General features: G+C 38.0%; 2 protein-coding genes across 3 annotated transcripts in view; both read left to right on the forward strand.

Annotated features, from left to right (window-relative positions):
- vwf (von Willebrand factor) overlaps nt 1–3765 on the forward strand; it is a 75238-nt gene extending 71473 nt beyond the window's left edge. For both annotated transcript variants that reach the window (XM_056236037.1, XM_056236038.1), the window contains exons 50-52: nt 2779–2818; nt 3022–3119; nt 3223–3765. In XM_056236037.1, the coding sequence (XP_056092012.1) occupies nt 2779–2818; nt 3022–3119; nt 3223–3414 (330 nt within the window). In that variant the 3' untranslated portion in view covers nt 3415–3765. The remainder of the gene's footprint in view (nt 1–2778; nt 2819–3021; nt 3120–3222) is intronic.
- Nucleotides 3766–5674: 1909 nt separating this feature from the next.
- The window catches only part of LOC130071322 (anoctamin-1), a 37324-nt gene continuing 26767 nt past the window's right edge, over nt 5675–16231 (forward strand). The window contains exons 1-4 of the mRNA XM_056236040.1: nt 5675–5880; nt 6965–7131; nt 11592–11897; nt 14264–14356. Of these exons, the coding sequence (XP_056092015.1) occupies nt 5844–5880; nt 6965–7131; nt 11592–11897; nt 14264–14356 (603 nt within the window). The 5' untranslated portion in view covers nt 5675–5843. The remainder of the gene's footprint in view (nt 5881–6964; nt 7132–11591; nt 11898–14263; nt 14357–16231) is intronic.

Below are 16231 nucleotides of genomic sequence, written 5' to 3' on the forward strand. Positions count from 1 at the left end.
ACAAGTTTGAGGACATTGGATAGACTTCCATTGATTTAATATCAGGTTAATGATATTTACTATCACCTAACCCAACCCCTACTCCTAAACAAACCTATCACAGAAACGTGTAAAACACTAGATTTAAATAAAAATAAAACATATTTTGACCGATTTATAAGCCTTTTTAACTGGACCAGTAAAATGCCCTTACTAGTCGGTTTGTCATAATATTTTACTGTATAAGTGAAGACATTTGGGCCTCACAAGTATAGCTAAACCTGTACACACACACACTTTATAATGTATTAAATGAAAAGGTTCATTTCACTCAAATATTACGGACAGTTCTTTTGACTTAATAGAAAAAGATATGTGAACTCAGTAACTGATTAAATTAAGCAGAACTCAAACTGAATGAAATAAAGCAGGCTCCTAGTTCTACCAGAAAGACTCGGAAGAATAAATACTGTAACAATAAATACATTTATTGATAGCCCAGCAACAATAAAGTTCTTTGGCGTAGGCCCCGTCCATAGCTCGCAATCCGAGGGTCCGGACTCTGCATTTCCTGCCTGAAGACGAAGGCAGGGGCGCAGCCGACCCCCTGGGAGGTATAGGAAGGGACCATCCTGGTGGTGGTGGGGAGGATGGAGGGGAAGGGACCATCCTGGTGGTGGTGGGGGAGGTTGGAGGGGAAGAACCATCATGGAGGTGGTGGGGAGGATGGAGGTAAATGAAAGCGTCAGCATCTGCGAACTCAAACATGCAAGTACCGGTCTTTTATACCGCAAGTATTAGACACGATTGGATAGATGAGAAGACAATAAGTGACGTAGCAATTGAGTCTTCCTGGCAGAACTTAGCGCTAAAGCTTCCATTTCCCTACATGCTTTGCTTTAAACTCTGTAAGGAGAGTAAATGTTGAAATTAAATGTTATTTTATGTGTTTTTGCACACTATTAATATCGAGTGTGATCTGTTAGTTTACAGTTTTTCTCGATTGCTTAAACACATTTCTTGAAACTATGCCTCGTATTCTCAAAACAGTAAACACAAATCCATAACGTCTCACCCAATTCCCCAAACATCCTATTTTCAGGTCAAAATGAAGCTCTACACTCAAAACCATTCACTCTTGCTGAAAAACCAAACTTTGCCCTCAGACAGGACACACAAGCCCTCAAAAATACACACACTACAACATAGTCTTACACACTGGTGCTATAAATTCAAAACAACATTTCCGAAACTGGTAAGTCATTTTGCTTGTGGTCCCCCAATCCCCCCCCCCCCCCCCCCCCTCCCCCCATCTTTATTTTTTACTCGCTCCCACTCTTACGTAAGATGTGTGTGAGCATCATATGACAGTAAAAGAGCACACACAAACCTTATTCAAATATGGAATTGTATTGGAATGGTAAAGAGTGTTGGTACATGCCTCCACTCAAGGATACAATATGATTACAGTAACAAGTCTAAGAATGTTCCACATATGGCTAAAATACCATCATTGGCCTAGAAAGATAACACTCTGGGAGTCAAGACTATAAAGGAGAAAGGAAGCCCTCCCTTCACTGTCACACTCTGCAGCCACTCTGTGTGACTGTACGACTGCTGGCCTTTTCTTGCAAGAACATAAACCTCATCAAAGACAATTGGAAATGTCTGTCTCTTATTCAGTGATAGAAATCTGTTTGCCACCACACCTCCCTGATGGTTCTGATGATGGAGGCGACAGTGAAGCGACTCAAATTTGTCTGTACTCGTTGCCCAGCCTCCCTCATAGTCATACCATGGACAAGGACATGGCCAACTAAAGTGGCTTGAATTTCATCCGAGACTGCTTGTCTTCTTGCCCTTCCTCCTCCTCCTCCTCCTTCTCCTCCTCCTCCTCTTCCTCCTCCTATTCCTCCTCCTCTTCCTCCTCCTCCTCTTCCTCTCCCTCCTCTTCCTCCTCCTTTTCCTCCTCCTCCTCCTTTTCCTCCTCTTCATCCTCCTCCTCCTCCTCTTCCTCTCCCTCCTCGACATATTGCTTAATTTCTCTGTGGATCCATTGTTCCAAAACTCAGGAAACTGATTTTGATCTTCTATAAAAGATTGTATAACCTTTTATCTATCTATTGAAGGATCTGACTCATGTGTGTTCAATTTTGACTCTTAGTGTTTTCACCTGGGTAATTGTGTGCTAACTGAGCTGAAGCTGAGCTGACTTGAGTGAACAATATTGAATGCTAGTGCTTTCTAAATGACCACATGGTGTAGGCAATGAGAAATGAAGGGATTTGTGTGTAGAGTTTTGCTGTGACAGTTCAACAAATCTGACTAATGTGTCAAAACAGGGGAATAGTGTTCATAGTTCAGTGAAATGGGTGGGCTTTTTGATAAATGGCATTATGGTTTTGAAATTTTAGTTCAAAAGCCTGGTTATAGTGTTTAAGCAATCGAGAAAAACTGTAATATTCTGTTATGTTGTGCTGTAGGTAGCAACCAACTGCAAGAGGGTTAAGTTAATGTTTCTAAATGGAGTGTATAACTTTAACCGTATATTAGGAAATATTCTCAAATGTAATAAGTTCACAGTACTCATTGGTTTCTAAGCTTAAATGGATAGAGGCAATTGGTTTCCTCAATTGAAATGAGTTATCCTGACGATTGGGTTTTACAGTGTAGAACATTATCAAACGATCAAATGAAAACCCGATTCCTTTAAACATAATCTACAAATCTCTAAACACCAATCCAGGAATATTGTGTTGCACAGTGATTAAAGGAAAACTATGTATCCTTAATCCACAGGGTAAAATAAGCCAGATTGAAGACACCTGCTGTGAGATGTGTAAGTCTAAAATACCAGAACATCCGGGGCTTGCTTTTCCCAAAAGCATCTTAAGCCTAAGTAGATTGTAGAACCATTGCCATCAATGGTCTCTACAATCAACTTAGCTCACGGTGCCTTCGGGAAACGCAGCCCTGCTCAGTTTATAAACTCCATCCGTCTGATCTGAACTTGACGTGTGCATATGTTAAATGTTTGTTTAGGTACCGAGCCAGAGTGCAGAAGAACTGTGGGTCTTCTGAATTACATCAGGGTGGACGACTGCCAATCAGAAGAGAAGATAGAACTCACTTACTGCGAGGCGAGTCGATGCACTTTAATATATTCTACCATGAAAGTCTCAACAATATCATGAAGCTATATGCATATAATTTATCCCGTCTGTCTTTCTCTCTCACCCACAGGGAAAGTGTAGCAGCAAGTCTGTGTATTCTCTGGACAAGCACAAGGTTGAGAGCGAGTGTGTGTGTTGCTCAGCTACAGGCACCGTGCCCATGAATGTTTCCCTACACTGCGCTAACGGCACGCGAACACACCACCAAGTCCTCGCTGTCACTGGCTGTGACTGCATGTCGCACGCCTGTCCCACCGACTGAGAACAGACAGAAACCTGATAAAATAACATACAAGTGAAAAACTGCTACAATACACTTTCATATATGCATCTACAACAGGTATAATGCTCAGTGGTTTTTCTAACAACTGATTCACTGATAATCGAGCACTTTATCATAAATTTCTGTTTTTATTTCCACGTATAAAGGACACATCATTAATCAATGAACAATAATCTCAGATTGCTGCATTGCCATTTTGCCACTAAACAATCTGTCCATACAAATATATGATTTTTATGAATAACTATTATATGTGGGTGATGTTTATGGCTGTTTATTAGACTAAACTGCAATAAAGAGCAAGGCTAAACAAGTACTTAGCTTGGACCACTCGGTGGTGCTCTGGACACTTGAACCCATTTGTGTGAGAGTGTTGGTGAGCATGGAGAATACTGATCTGTCAATTAGTTGTGAATGGTGTTGAAGGGTGCAATTCACACATCTGGAGGACATGAGTCGCACATTAAAGACTTGTTACTCACTTCTCAGCCTCGTGAAATATTGAGTATAATAAGTTTGAACTATTTCTAGAATTTCTCTTTCTACACATTTTCATATTTATATGGCATTCACATATTCTAAAAGGTTTAAATAATATCTGATTAAAATTCTTAAGGTTAGTAACCAAATGAAAACACGAATAAATTGTGTGCAGAAAAGGATTCATCTCAATTCCAGCTGCCATGACCTTTACAATAACTGATCAAAATCATCTGGAAATCGTGTCAGAAAATATGAGTCACTGCATTATTATGATGTGTTTTGAAGGTAATTATGAAAGTGCATGACATCCATGCATTCTATGATGGGAATTACTTGGCACTCATTGTGCACAACAGCATCAGACATTGACTACAATATTGATCAGTTTGCTCAAATCGCTGCCTAAATGATTGCTTTAGTTTTCTCATTTAAGGGCGGCCATTTAATGTTCTCTCGTAAATTAATTGAATAAACAATGTAAAATGTGCTAAGGATAAGGTAGTAGTTGTTTAATGGTTGTCCAAAGTCTCTGACTTTTTGGTTCTTCTATAAAACACAAAAGGAAACATTTAGCTGAATCTCTAGGCTCTCTTTTCCATACAATGACAGTAAAAGATTACCACGGCTGTTTAGCTCTAAAATTGAAGAAAAAAAAGCACCATACGTGTCATAAAAGTAGTACATACAACTCGTGCGCTATATTCCATGTCTTCCCCTACAGCGCTCAAATCTTATTAGCATATTCTAATGTGGTGCATAACTACAACTGCCACGCGTCAGTTCCCACGTGTTCCCTAGTATATAATATGCACAAGCAGTATATTAAACATGTATGTATGAATATGCAGTATTCAAACAGTTCTGCTGATTCTGATGTATGCACCCATTTCATAATAATGCCATCGAGCTGAGGATCTGATTTAAAAAGTTGAGCCGCTTGTTTTTTTCTTCTTCTTCTCAGTAGTGCAAACTGGTGTAAATGCAAATAAAAAATCCTTGTGATTAAACGGTACTTGAGTAAATTATGCTCACGTCGAAGAACACGTACGGGGTCAAAGGGCATATCAAGATGGCTGATATTCGAACGAACCTTTTGATTTCACTTATTGCAAGTATGTACTGTACAATTTGAAACAGCAAGAACTAAATGAGTAAAGATATATATCAAATTAAATTACGTCCATCATCGGTCGAGAAATCACACAGAAGTTGTACTGAAATTTGGTCGCAGCAAGTGTTTTGAATTGGGGGCATATTAATCGCGACTTTTTATTTGTAAACACTGAATGAACAAGTCATCTCGTTCGTGAACGAACCGAATGAACGATTCATCTGCTGGCCGACTGTGAGGAAATGTTAAACGCTCATTCTGGAGTAGTATCTTAGTATATTTGTACATTTAATAAAGAACACGAAACTTGGTCAAATAGGTTGTGTGAATGAGTCATTCCCTCACTTGTCGCTTTCATACTGTCACAGAACAAATCTTAACGGATCTATAACGATTATGTTTAAAGTGTTTGAGGCGGCAACATCCCATTTGTGTTTAATTTAAGAAAGTTATAAAGCTTTGGAACAACATGAGGTAATGATGTCAGAACTTTAATTCTTTGGTGAACTATTATTTTAGTTCTAATTGTTGATCATAAAATACTAAGTTATTCATGGGGCATATCGTTTTTTGCATGTTGAATTGGATTTGCATTCTTGCATTTAGAGTTTGTGTGTAAGAGTTACAGAGTGTGTGTCTGAGGGGGAGGGGGGAGTGTCGGCTGTCACCGTTCTCTCGGTGCACGCGCACTGTGTCCGACTCTCGCTGGAAGTTTGAGCGTCTCGAGCGCTCCTCCACGGTATTAACGGCAGCAGCACGAGCGCGTTAAGCTGCGCGGGGCCGCGAGCGGATTGTCCACCATCTCACCGGGAACATGAACATGGCACTGAACAGATCGCCCTCTGCCTCGGGTAAGTACTAGCCCTGGTACTCCGGTTGATGTTGTTTGTGCGCGCCGGGCGCGCGCATTGTTTTCTCTGAGTCAAAGCGAAAATGTATTTGCTGCATATCTATGGAATTGTTTCTTCTACAAATTGGCTAGTTTCATTATCGCTTTATATTTAACTGTTGCAGATGAATGCTTGTTATTTCATTTAATCATACATGTATAGTCAATTTGCGTGATGTGATGAAAACTGAACATTTGAGGGGCACCAAACTGGTCGTTCATGTAAATTGCAGTGAAAGGCGCGCGCCATTTGCCCCTTCAGACAGGCTGTCACACTTAACGACTCATTAATGTCACTAATAGTGTTAGAATTCATCCTTGTGCTTTAGAAAACAAAGAGAGGGTTCAGTGTGTCGAAAGGGGTTTGTATAGTTAGCTGGGGCAATAAGCTGGAGGCTATTTCAAGCGCCACCGACCCCATGTGTTTAAGAAATCAAATACACTTTGATTTGTTTTTCTTTCTTTTTCTTTTTTCACATTAACGACAGAATGGAAATTGTGATTTGATATGAAAGCACTGGGAAGTAAAGGCACAACATAAACAGTGATGCAAGGTTTGGTCAGGTAGTGTAAATGCGCTTATAGCTTTCTGAATCCCTGTGTTTGTTTACCTGAGGGCATGGGGTATATTTAAGTGACGCTTTAGTCAAGTGTGAGCATATTTGAAAAGAATAGAGCTGTACGTGGGCATTACAGTCAGATTTACAGGTTTTGAGCATTGACGCACAACCTTCAATTATTTCGCTGTCCTTGGTGCTGAAAGGGTTTTCATATCTACTTTTAAGTAGATGCTCTCTCTCTCTCTCTCTCTCTCTCTCTCTCTCTCTCTCTCTCTCTCTCTCTCTCTCTCTCTCTCTCTCTCTCTCTCTCTCTCCCCCCCATTATTTCAGTTTCAAGCTATTTATTGGCATGATTGTTTTGCATGTAATATTGTCAAAGCAAAGAGCTAAAGAAAAGATTTAAAATCGCAATATACAATAATTTTAGCAAGATATTAGCCTAATAGACATTAAAACCTAACTTGTGAATATTTCTTTCTCTAACAGAAAATTGGAACGGGGCTCCCGAGCGCATGCGTGTTTCTGCCATGAGAAGTGAGCCCTCTTCAATGCAGAGCGAGAAACTCCGCTGTCTTGCCCGAGATATCTCTGAACTGGGCCAGCAGGGCATGGCAAGCAGCGGGCATGATGCCAATGACATTGCTGAGGACACGGTGCGTGGATTCTGTTGTCTAATGCAGGAATTATCATGAAATGTTGTTTATTATCATAGACAGGCATTAATCTCTTTTATTAAATTAGAAGCTAACATTATTGCATTAAGGCGAGACAGGTGAATAGGGTATTTTTTTAACTAGCAGATATCACCATGAAACTTTCCCAGTTGATTACCTACATTAAGATGAGAAAAAAATGTATTACAAGTTTTCTGTAATTTAATGTTTAAATATGCAAATTATGCATTATCTAATTAAATATGCGCTAATTTGCATATATAAAAAAAAAATGAAATCTGAGTATTGGAAGCCAGGTTCAAAATGATTTTTTCATTGTGTTCACATATTAGATGGGAAAAAATTACAGATGGATTTATGGATATCTACTTTTGTTATCCTGTAAATCAGAATATACTGTCAAGCCTTAAAAAATGATTTTTTGCCATGTTTTTTGGAATAAAATCTTATATAAATCAGGCTAGGAATAATATATTTACAAATCCATCTGTAAATGTCTTCATAATATAGCTAGGTACAAGACTGGAAAGTGTGGTGTATATAGGTGCTATACTGAAGAGGAGATTTCGGACTTGGAGTATGGGAGAAAAGTCATTTTGAGAAAACGGGCTTTAAAGATTTAGCATCAGCCAATGAGATTGCGTATTTGCGCCCTTTTACTTTCACTATTGGTTGCTGATAAAAAGGAAATTACCATATTTGACCATATTCTGACAACATTGTACAGGAGAGAGAGCTTTCTAACGGTGTGTGTGATGACAGGGTGCAGACAGCGATCGCGGAGCAGCGGGATGATTTAGATCGCCAACTTTTGATGAATTTATGAGAAATCTACAGATGAAAACAGATAAAGTGTCGTAAAATAAAGACCTAAATGTGTATTTCGGACTTTTTTTCACCACAAGTCTGAAAGAAGACATGTTATTGAAGACAAATATCCCAAAATCTCAAAATTGACCAGTGAAAAAAAACAAACTGTGTTTTTGACCGCCATGTCTCGCCTTAAATAATGGTTTTGGTTAGATCATTAGTTAATGTTCATTAAAATAGTCACATTGCATATATTATATACATAATAGACCCCCTGTAGTACCATCACGGCCCCCCAGGGGTCAATTGAGGGTTAGTTCAACCAACAATGAAAATTATTCCATAATTTACTCACCCCCAAGTCATCCTTTGTGTATATGACCTTCTTCTTTCAACCAAACACAATCGGAGTATATTTAAAAATATCCTGGCTCTTCCTAGCTTTATAATGGGAGTGAATGGTACCACAGGCCAAGCGCATCCATCCATCATAAAAGTAATCTACAGGATATGGCTCCAGGGGCTAATAAAGGCCTTCTAAAGTGAAAGAAAAATATCCATAATTATAACTTCATAAACTGTAATCACTAGCTTCCGGTTAAAGCCGTCCACATCCGCGCTCAAGAGAGAGTTGAGTTCCAGCGAAAGAGTGACCTCTGACTCAATGCATGACATAGGATGTAGGAGTAGCGTTAGCTTAGATGAGAGTAGACGCCTGTTCAAACAAATAGGGCTGGGCAACAAACTCAAGCTCCTCTTCTCTTCTCTTATATAGAAATCCTCTGACATTTCTTTTTAAAAATTCACGTTTTAGACTTCTAATTCTTGTCCGGTGTTTTGTTTTGCTCTATCCTCTGCACTTCCACGTTCGTCAATACGTCATGCTTCGGGTCAGTGGTCACTCTTCCATCGGAACTAGACTCGCGTACAGCCGTTACCGGAAGCCAGTGATTACAGTTTATAGTTGTAAATATGGATATTTCTCTTACAAAAATGCATCGCTTCGCTTCAGAAGGCCTTTATTAACCCCCTGGAGCCATATGGATTACTTTAAGGATGGATGGATGCACTTTTTTAGGCTTCAAATAAATGGTACCATTCACCGATTGTGTTTGGCTGAAAGAAGAAAGTCATATAGATGGCTTGAGGGTGAGTAAATAATGGGATAATTTTCATTGTGGTGAACTTACCCTTAGGTGTCATAAGAAAATGAATTTCAGTTGTTGGCTGGTGCCGCTGGTCACACAAAGATTATTGGACCCACAGGTAAAGATGTCTAGATATCGGCATGATCCATTGAAAAACTCAATATTGAAAATATCAATACTGGACAGTTACTGTTAGATTCCAGAATCCATTCACCAGTGAAGGAAAGCACTTCCCAAGATCTCAACATGCTTCATTTGCAATGTGTTTTCATTGTATCACATTGAATACAAAACATCTGCTAATTGAGATCAGTTTAATATTGACAGCAGATTTGGCCAGCTGTAAGCCTATATGTGTTCTTTCACAACATTCATATTCCAATACACTCTGATTATTATAAAGTTCTTTAGGATACAGTAAGAAATTGCTCCCACAGACACTGGTAAATATTACAACCTTAAAACTGAAAACTGTTAAATTAAAATATGCATGAACACTTTTTAATAATATATATTGTGTTTTTATCATTAAAATTAAAAAATCTGATCTGCATAAATGTAATATTTATATGTATACACTAGGGCTGGGCGATATATCGCACGATATTGCTATGCGCATCTCGTCAGTAAAGCCGGTTCCTTGATTAGTAGTAAATCACCTTCACCTGCTTTCAGATGGAGCGGCATTTACTACAAAGAGCCGTAGTTAACTGACAAGCTGAGCCATATCGCATTAATATCGCGGACGTATCGCCAGCGATAATGAATGCGATACGGCTCAGCTTGTCAGTTAACTACGGCTCTTTGTACACAACAAAAACTCCAGTGTTAAATTAACACTCCTAGGAGTGTATATGAGTCCATACTCAAGAGTGTTGAATGTGATAATTAAGTGACTAATTGAGTGATGATTGAGTATTATTGAAGTCACCTAAAGCAGAATCACAAGGAGAAAATCTAAAATTGTAAGCCACCGTTATGGCGATCATTGTTTGCTTTAGTTGGGCTCTTGACCCTTATATTATTAACTTTAGATTTTGTTTGGCTGTTGTATCTGAGTTATACTTGCCAGGTGAACAAAGAAAAAAAGTGATCTTATGGTAGGCCTATTGGTTATATTATGACATTCATCATTTGAAATTTATGTTTGTTATTTATTCTGTTGGATACAGCATAACTGAGATTCTGCATAAATATCCAGCTAGATATAATATAATGGATTGCTTAAAAGTTGTTAAAAAAAAATCTTTCTTATAGGCACACACAGACCTCAAGATTCACTCAATGCATCTCAACAATGGTGACGAGCAGAATATTCAATTAGGAAAAGTAAATTACATAGACAATTCAGATTATAATTTATTCATATCGCAATGCATGATGGGAGCCATTAATGAGTTGTGATTGGTGGCAACAAGGATTATTATTATCACCACGGTTGAGATTCACAGGCTGATTATTGATGTCTGTGTTTCTGAAATAAAGATGAAAGAAATTTGATCAGAACAATTTTTATTAAATGTTTTGGATTATTAGAAAAATACGGATTATCATATGCTGTAGAACCACTAAACTGTTGCTAACAAGTTAAACCAAACTATCTCAATAAGTTTCATTTTTCAGATCACAGCATGATTATGCCAAAACATAACCAACACAGATCACACTTGTATTTGTTCATTTGACTGTTATAAATCAATACCAGCAGACAAACAATATTTAAAGAAGAAAGTATAAGGATCAAGAGTCCAACTAAAGCAAACACTTATCGCCATAACGGTTGCTTACAATTTGAGATTTTCTCCTTCAGTGATTCTGCTTGTTAACATCAGGTGTCTTCAATAATGCTCAAACATCACTAAATTAATCACTTAATTATCTCATTACCTTTAATACTCTTTAGTGTTAATTTAACACTGGAGTTTGTGCTGTGTAGTAAATGCCACTCCATCTGAAATCTAGAAACCGGCTTTACTGACGAGATGCGCATAACAATATCGTGCGATATATCGCCCAGCCCTAGTATACACTAAACTTTGGCATTTGCAAGTCAATCTCACAATTTAAAAAAGAACCTCAAAAGCTTTTTGAAAATATACGTTTTTATAAGTTTTGTTACTTCCTTTTCACTTTGGGAAAAATATATTATCTTATATATTTTGAACATAATATTTCTGGGGAGGTTTCTGTCATGTCAAGAGAACATTATGAAAACCACAATTGGCAATTTCAGCTGACGCACTTATCCATTCAGGGACCGTCCTAGTTACGCACCTTCCTCAAAACCAGAATTCGAATCAAATGTGAGTATAACAGGAAACATCCAACTGCCAATCAGTGGATGACCCAGATCCTCAGTTTTTAGCTGAAACTGCCAACTATACACAATGCAGCTTTAAGAGATCTCCAAGAATCTGTAATGCTCTGTAGAGCTATGCAGATGTGTCTAGATGTCACTGAGATGGTGTTGTGTGTTTTCAGGTGGAGCCAGGCCCTGGTCCAGGTGGAGGGCTGAGTTTTGCAGATGGTCACAGGAGAGTGGACTACGTTCTTGTATATCACCGCAAGAGACGTCAGCTCCAACACCGCCTCTCTGTTGTTTCTAACGGTAACGTGCCGTCTCAAAGCCCCACCCCTTCGCGCAGGAGTACGAAGGGCGATATTTCGGAGGTGGTGCTGGAGGAGGGGCTTGGGACGGAACCCGCCGATGGACTAAAAGATAAAATCAGGGAGGAATTTGAAAGAGGACTTCAGGAGGAAGGCTTGGAGATTGAACATGACAAAGAGGTTTGTGTGTATGGTTATGTTCAGAATGGAATACTAGCATCATGCCTACTATATTTAATTCTTAAATAATATGAGAAACAAAATGCATTATGCAACATTTAAAACGGTAGTATTATGCTACATTTTTGTCATATGATCTCACTAGATACATATGAAGCATAGATCAAATACAGCAAAAACAGTAATATTGTGAAATATTGTTACAATTAAAATTATAATTAAAACAACCATATATTTAAAGGGTTAGTTCACCCCAAAATGAAAATTCTGTCAGTAATTACTCACCCTCATGTTGTTCCAACCCCGTAAGACTTTCGTTCATCTTCGGAACACAAATTAAGATATTATTTTATTAAATCTGAGAGCTGGATCACTCCTCCATAGGCTTCTTAAGGGATCGAAACTGGCCGGCCCAAAAGTTATGAAAGACATTGTTAGAATAGTCCGAGTGACTACAGTGGCTCAATCTTAAGTTTATCAAGCGACGAGAATACTTTTTGTGCGCAAAAAACAAACAAAAATAACGACTTTATTCAACTATTCATTTCCTTCTCTGTGGGCCTCGAGATTTCACGTAGTGAAACTGCGCTTATAGGTTGTACGTCACACGCATCACACACATGACCAGCGTCGGCCAATAGTGAGCCTACGTGTGACGTGCAACACAGAAGCTTTGCGCAATATCACTATGTGAAATCTCAAGCCCCACAGAGAAGGAAATGAATAGTTGAATAAAGTCGATATTTTTAACAGTAGTGTATGTCATTTCGCTAGTGGTATCTAATTATCATTTAGAAATCCATCTTGTATATAATGTCTTAAAAATCAATTTATACTCAAATAACAAGTCAAGAAAAAGGTAAAATCATGGTTACTTCCAGTTTATTCATCATATGGTTATGGAAGTTGAAGTGTTTTATGGGATTCGGTATGTTTTTACAAACATAATAGGCCAGACAATATGCAGATTGCAAAAGAGTAGCATAGTAGTATGCTATTCCGAACATAGCCTATGTATATTCTTGTCTGGCCATGCATGTATCTATATCAGTTTCCTGGCAAACATATTAATATATCATCATCTCATGTGTTGAGCCATGAATAATTAGGGATGATCTCAGTTTTGAGTGCAATACTAACAGAATGAGCACAATCAAAAGATTCCCAAGGTGACCTTGGAACTTAAGAAGTGGAGACCCAGTTTAGAAAACCCCAAACCCTCCCACACTTAGAAAAGTCTATCTTGTTTTGAGGGGGATCTAGTTTTCATTTACAAAGCAATGCAGCATATTCTAATACTAGTTAACAGCTGCCAAAAAGCTTTTTTTTTGCTTTCCTGCAGCGCTGCAGCAGTAGCCCCCAGGCAAGATATTTGCGAAAGACACAAATGTGGTTGTCAAAAGTGATGATTGGTTCCCCCTGCATCATGGATTTTCCCAAGTTGAAGCAGGGAGAGCTTAGTATTTCTAAATAGGAGTAGATTGGTTGACTCATGCAGCTTTTTTCCCACAAAACTAGCTTATACTAAGGAAATGTCCTCATGAATCCAAATATAGTTCTTTTTATTATTATGCAGGTTTGAGTACACTTTAAAAACACACTACATGCTATATGGGTGAATTTTTAGGAAGAAATGTCCGGATATATATATTTTGCATAAAGAAAATAAAGCCCATTTTAGGACCATTATTATTTTTGTTTTTATTTCCATGATAATAATAATAAATAATACAATAAAAAGCATCTGCCTAAACACATTGTTATTCAACTAATCAGCATAAATTAAATTCAAAACAACAAATAATACCATGCAACTGCATATAGTTGCAGGTGATTTTTGTATGTTGCTTATTGCTTAACTAACTATATTTTAAGCTGCAAAGGCATATTCTTATGTATCATGTCTGTATAGAACTAATATTTGCACCAGGGTTCAATCCTGAGTGAATGCTGTGACGTGGGTGTATGTTTGATTGTTGGTGGTGTGATGTGGTAGATCAGTTGTGTTGTGTGTATGTGGATTAAATTTGAGTGCTGCTGTCTCCATCCCAAAGGCAGATTATGGTTGATCCTCATTGCCAGAGGTGTTTGTGTTTGATGTGTCTGTGTGTGCGTGTGTCTGTGTCACTCATCCACGCTGAATAAGACCATTTTAACAACAGCTGCTTCTTATAGAGTGTGTGTGTGTGACTGTGGCTGTGTGTGTGTGTTTGCACCCCTGCTTGTGTTAATCAAGGCTGCTAAATCACCTTATCTTGAACTAAATGTTCAGTTGCATCCTGCAAACCAAAATGACATGAACTGCATAGTCAATGGTGCTTTACTCTTTAAACAAATGTCATTTCTTTCTTTTGTTTTCTTTCAAGATGAGGACAGTCCGGTTTACTCGTCTTCATGTTCCCTGGTCTGTTCTTAGTCGTGAGGCAGAACTTCTTAAGATCAGAGTGCCCACTAAAAAGGTGAGTCACTATAAAATATTCTAAAGGGGAAAAAAACACATAAAAAAAGCTGTATTTGGGAATAAAGTATAAAGCTGTGATGCCATGTGTAATGTATAACTTGTCTTATTGTATTATTATCAATCTTTATATTGAACTTTTATTCATGAATTTACAGGAAAGATTTCCTAAGATTAATTAAACAATGTGTACAATAGATCTGATTGCTGAATTGTGACACCATCAAAACCTAAAAGATCCCATTATAATGAACAAATCTGTCTACACTGGTAGCTACCGGTCCATCAGTTGACAGGACAGATCCTATTTTTGTCACACTGCAAAGCTATTCTAGCCACTTTATTTTCCCAATCCATTGTAGATAAATTACATGAGTGTTCCAAAGTTTGGGATCAGTAAGGTTTTTTTTTAAATACCTTTATTCAGCAACAGCAAGGAAGAATTAAATTGATACAAATTATATATTTTTTATACAGAAAAGACATTTATAATATTTGTTAAATTCGGTTCTTTTAAACTTTCCATTCCTCAAAGAATCCTGAAAAAAGGTGTCATAATTTGCACAAAAAATATTAATCAGCACAACAATTTCAAAATTGATAATAAGAAATGTTTATTGAGCAGCAAATCAGCATACTAGAATGTCACATGATCCTTCAGAAATCATTGAAGACTGGAGTAATGATGCTGAAAATTCAGCTTTGCCATCAAAGGAATTAATGAAAATGTTTTATATATATAATCAGAAAACAGTTTTTTACAATCGTAATATTTCACAATATTGCTGTTTTTACTGTATTTTTGATCAAATAAATGCAGCCTTGGTGAGCTTAAGAGAACTTTCAAAAACATACAAAAAAAATGACTTATTATAAACTTATTTAAATGACTTATCTCCACTGACTTATTTAAATCATCTTTTGTTTCTAATTATGAATGTAAAATTATTGTGCTATTTTAAAAATATGCAGCGTTCTTTTAAACCAATATATTGAAAATAAAGTAGATTATGAAATTTGACCATTATACTGTTGCTGAAATCTCACTTCTAGCTAACTGCTGATCTGCTTGTTGTTCTGACAGATTCAAGCTGTCGGGCTGCAATGCTTGGTCACTTCCAGTGTTAGAATGTTTCACATTGGATTTGTGAACGTAAAGGTGTTGAACACCAAGCAGTTCCCATCAGAGAAAATCTGAAAAACCAAAACCTTATATATACAGTATCTCACAAAAGTGAATACACCCTTCACATTTCAGCAAACATTTTAGTATATCTTCTCAAGGGACAATACTATAGAAATGAAACTTGGATAGATTTTTGAGTAGTCAATGTGCTGCTTGTATAGCAGTATATATTTACTGTCCTCAGAAAATAACTCAACATACAGCCATTATTGTCAAAATAGCTGGCAACAAAAGTGAGTACACCCAGTGAACGTCAAACCTGTGTCCAAAGTGTCCATATTTAGTGTGAGCGCCATTGATATCTAGCACTGCCTTAATCCTCCTAGGCATGGAGTTCACCAGAGCTGCACAGGTTGTTGCTGGGACCCTCTTCCACTCATCCATAATGACATCACCGAGCTGCTGGATGTTATACACATGCCGCCTCTCCACCTTCCGCTTGAGGACGCCCCACAGGTGCTCAATAGGGTTCAGGTCTGGAGACATACTTGGCCACTCCATCACCTTCACCTTCAGACTCCTCAGCAAGGCAGTTGTTATCTTGCCGATGTGTTTGGGGTCGTTATCATGCCGTTCGGCCCAGTTTCTGAAGGGAGAGCATCATGTTCTGCTTCAGAATGTCACAGTACACAGTACAGAATCCATGTTTTCCTCAATGAAGCTCAGCTTCCCAGTACCAGCAGCACTCAT

The sequence above is a fragment of the Rhinichthys klamathensis genome, unplaced genomic scaffold, assembly GCF_029890125.1.
Source record: "Rhinichthys klamathensis goyatoka isolate OS25496 unplaced genomic scaffold, OSU_Roscu_1.1 h1tg000436l_1, whole genome shotgun sequence".
NCBI classification, from domain to species: domain Eukaryota; kingdom Metazoa; phylum Chordata; class Actinopteri; order Cypriniformes; family Leuciscidae; genus Rhinichthys; species Rhinichthys klamathensis.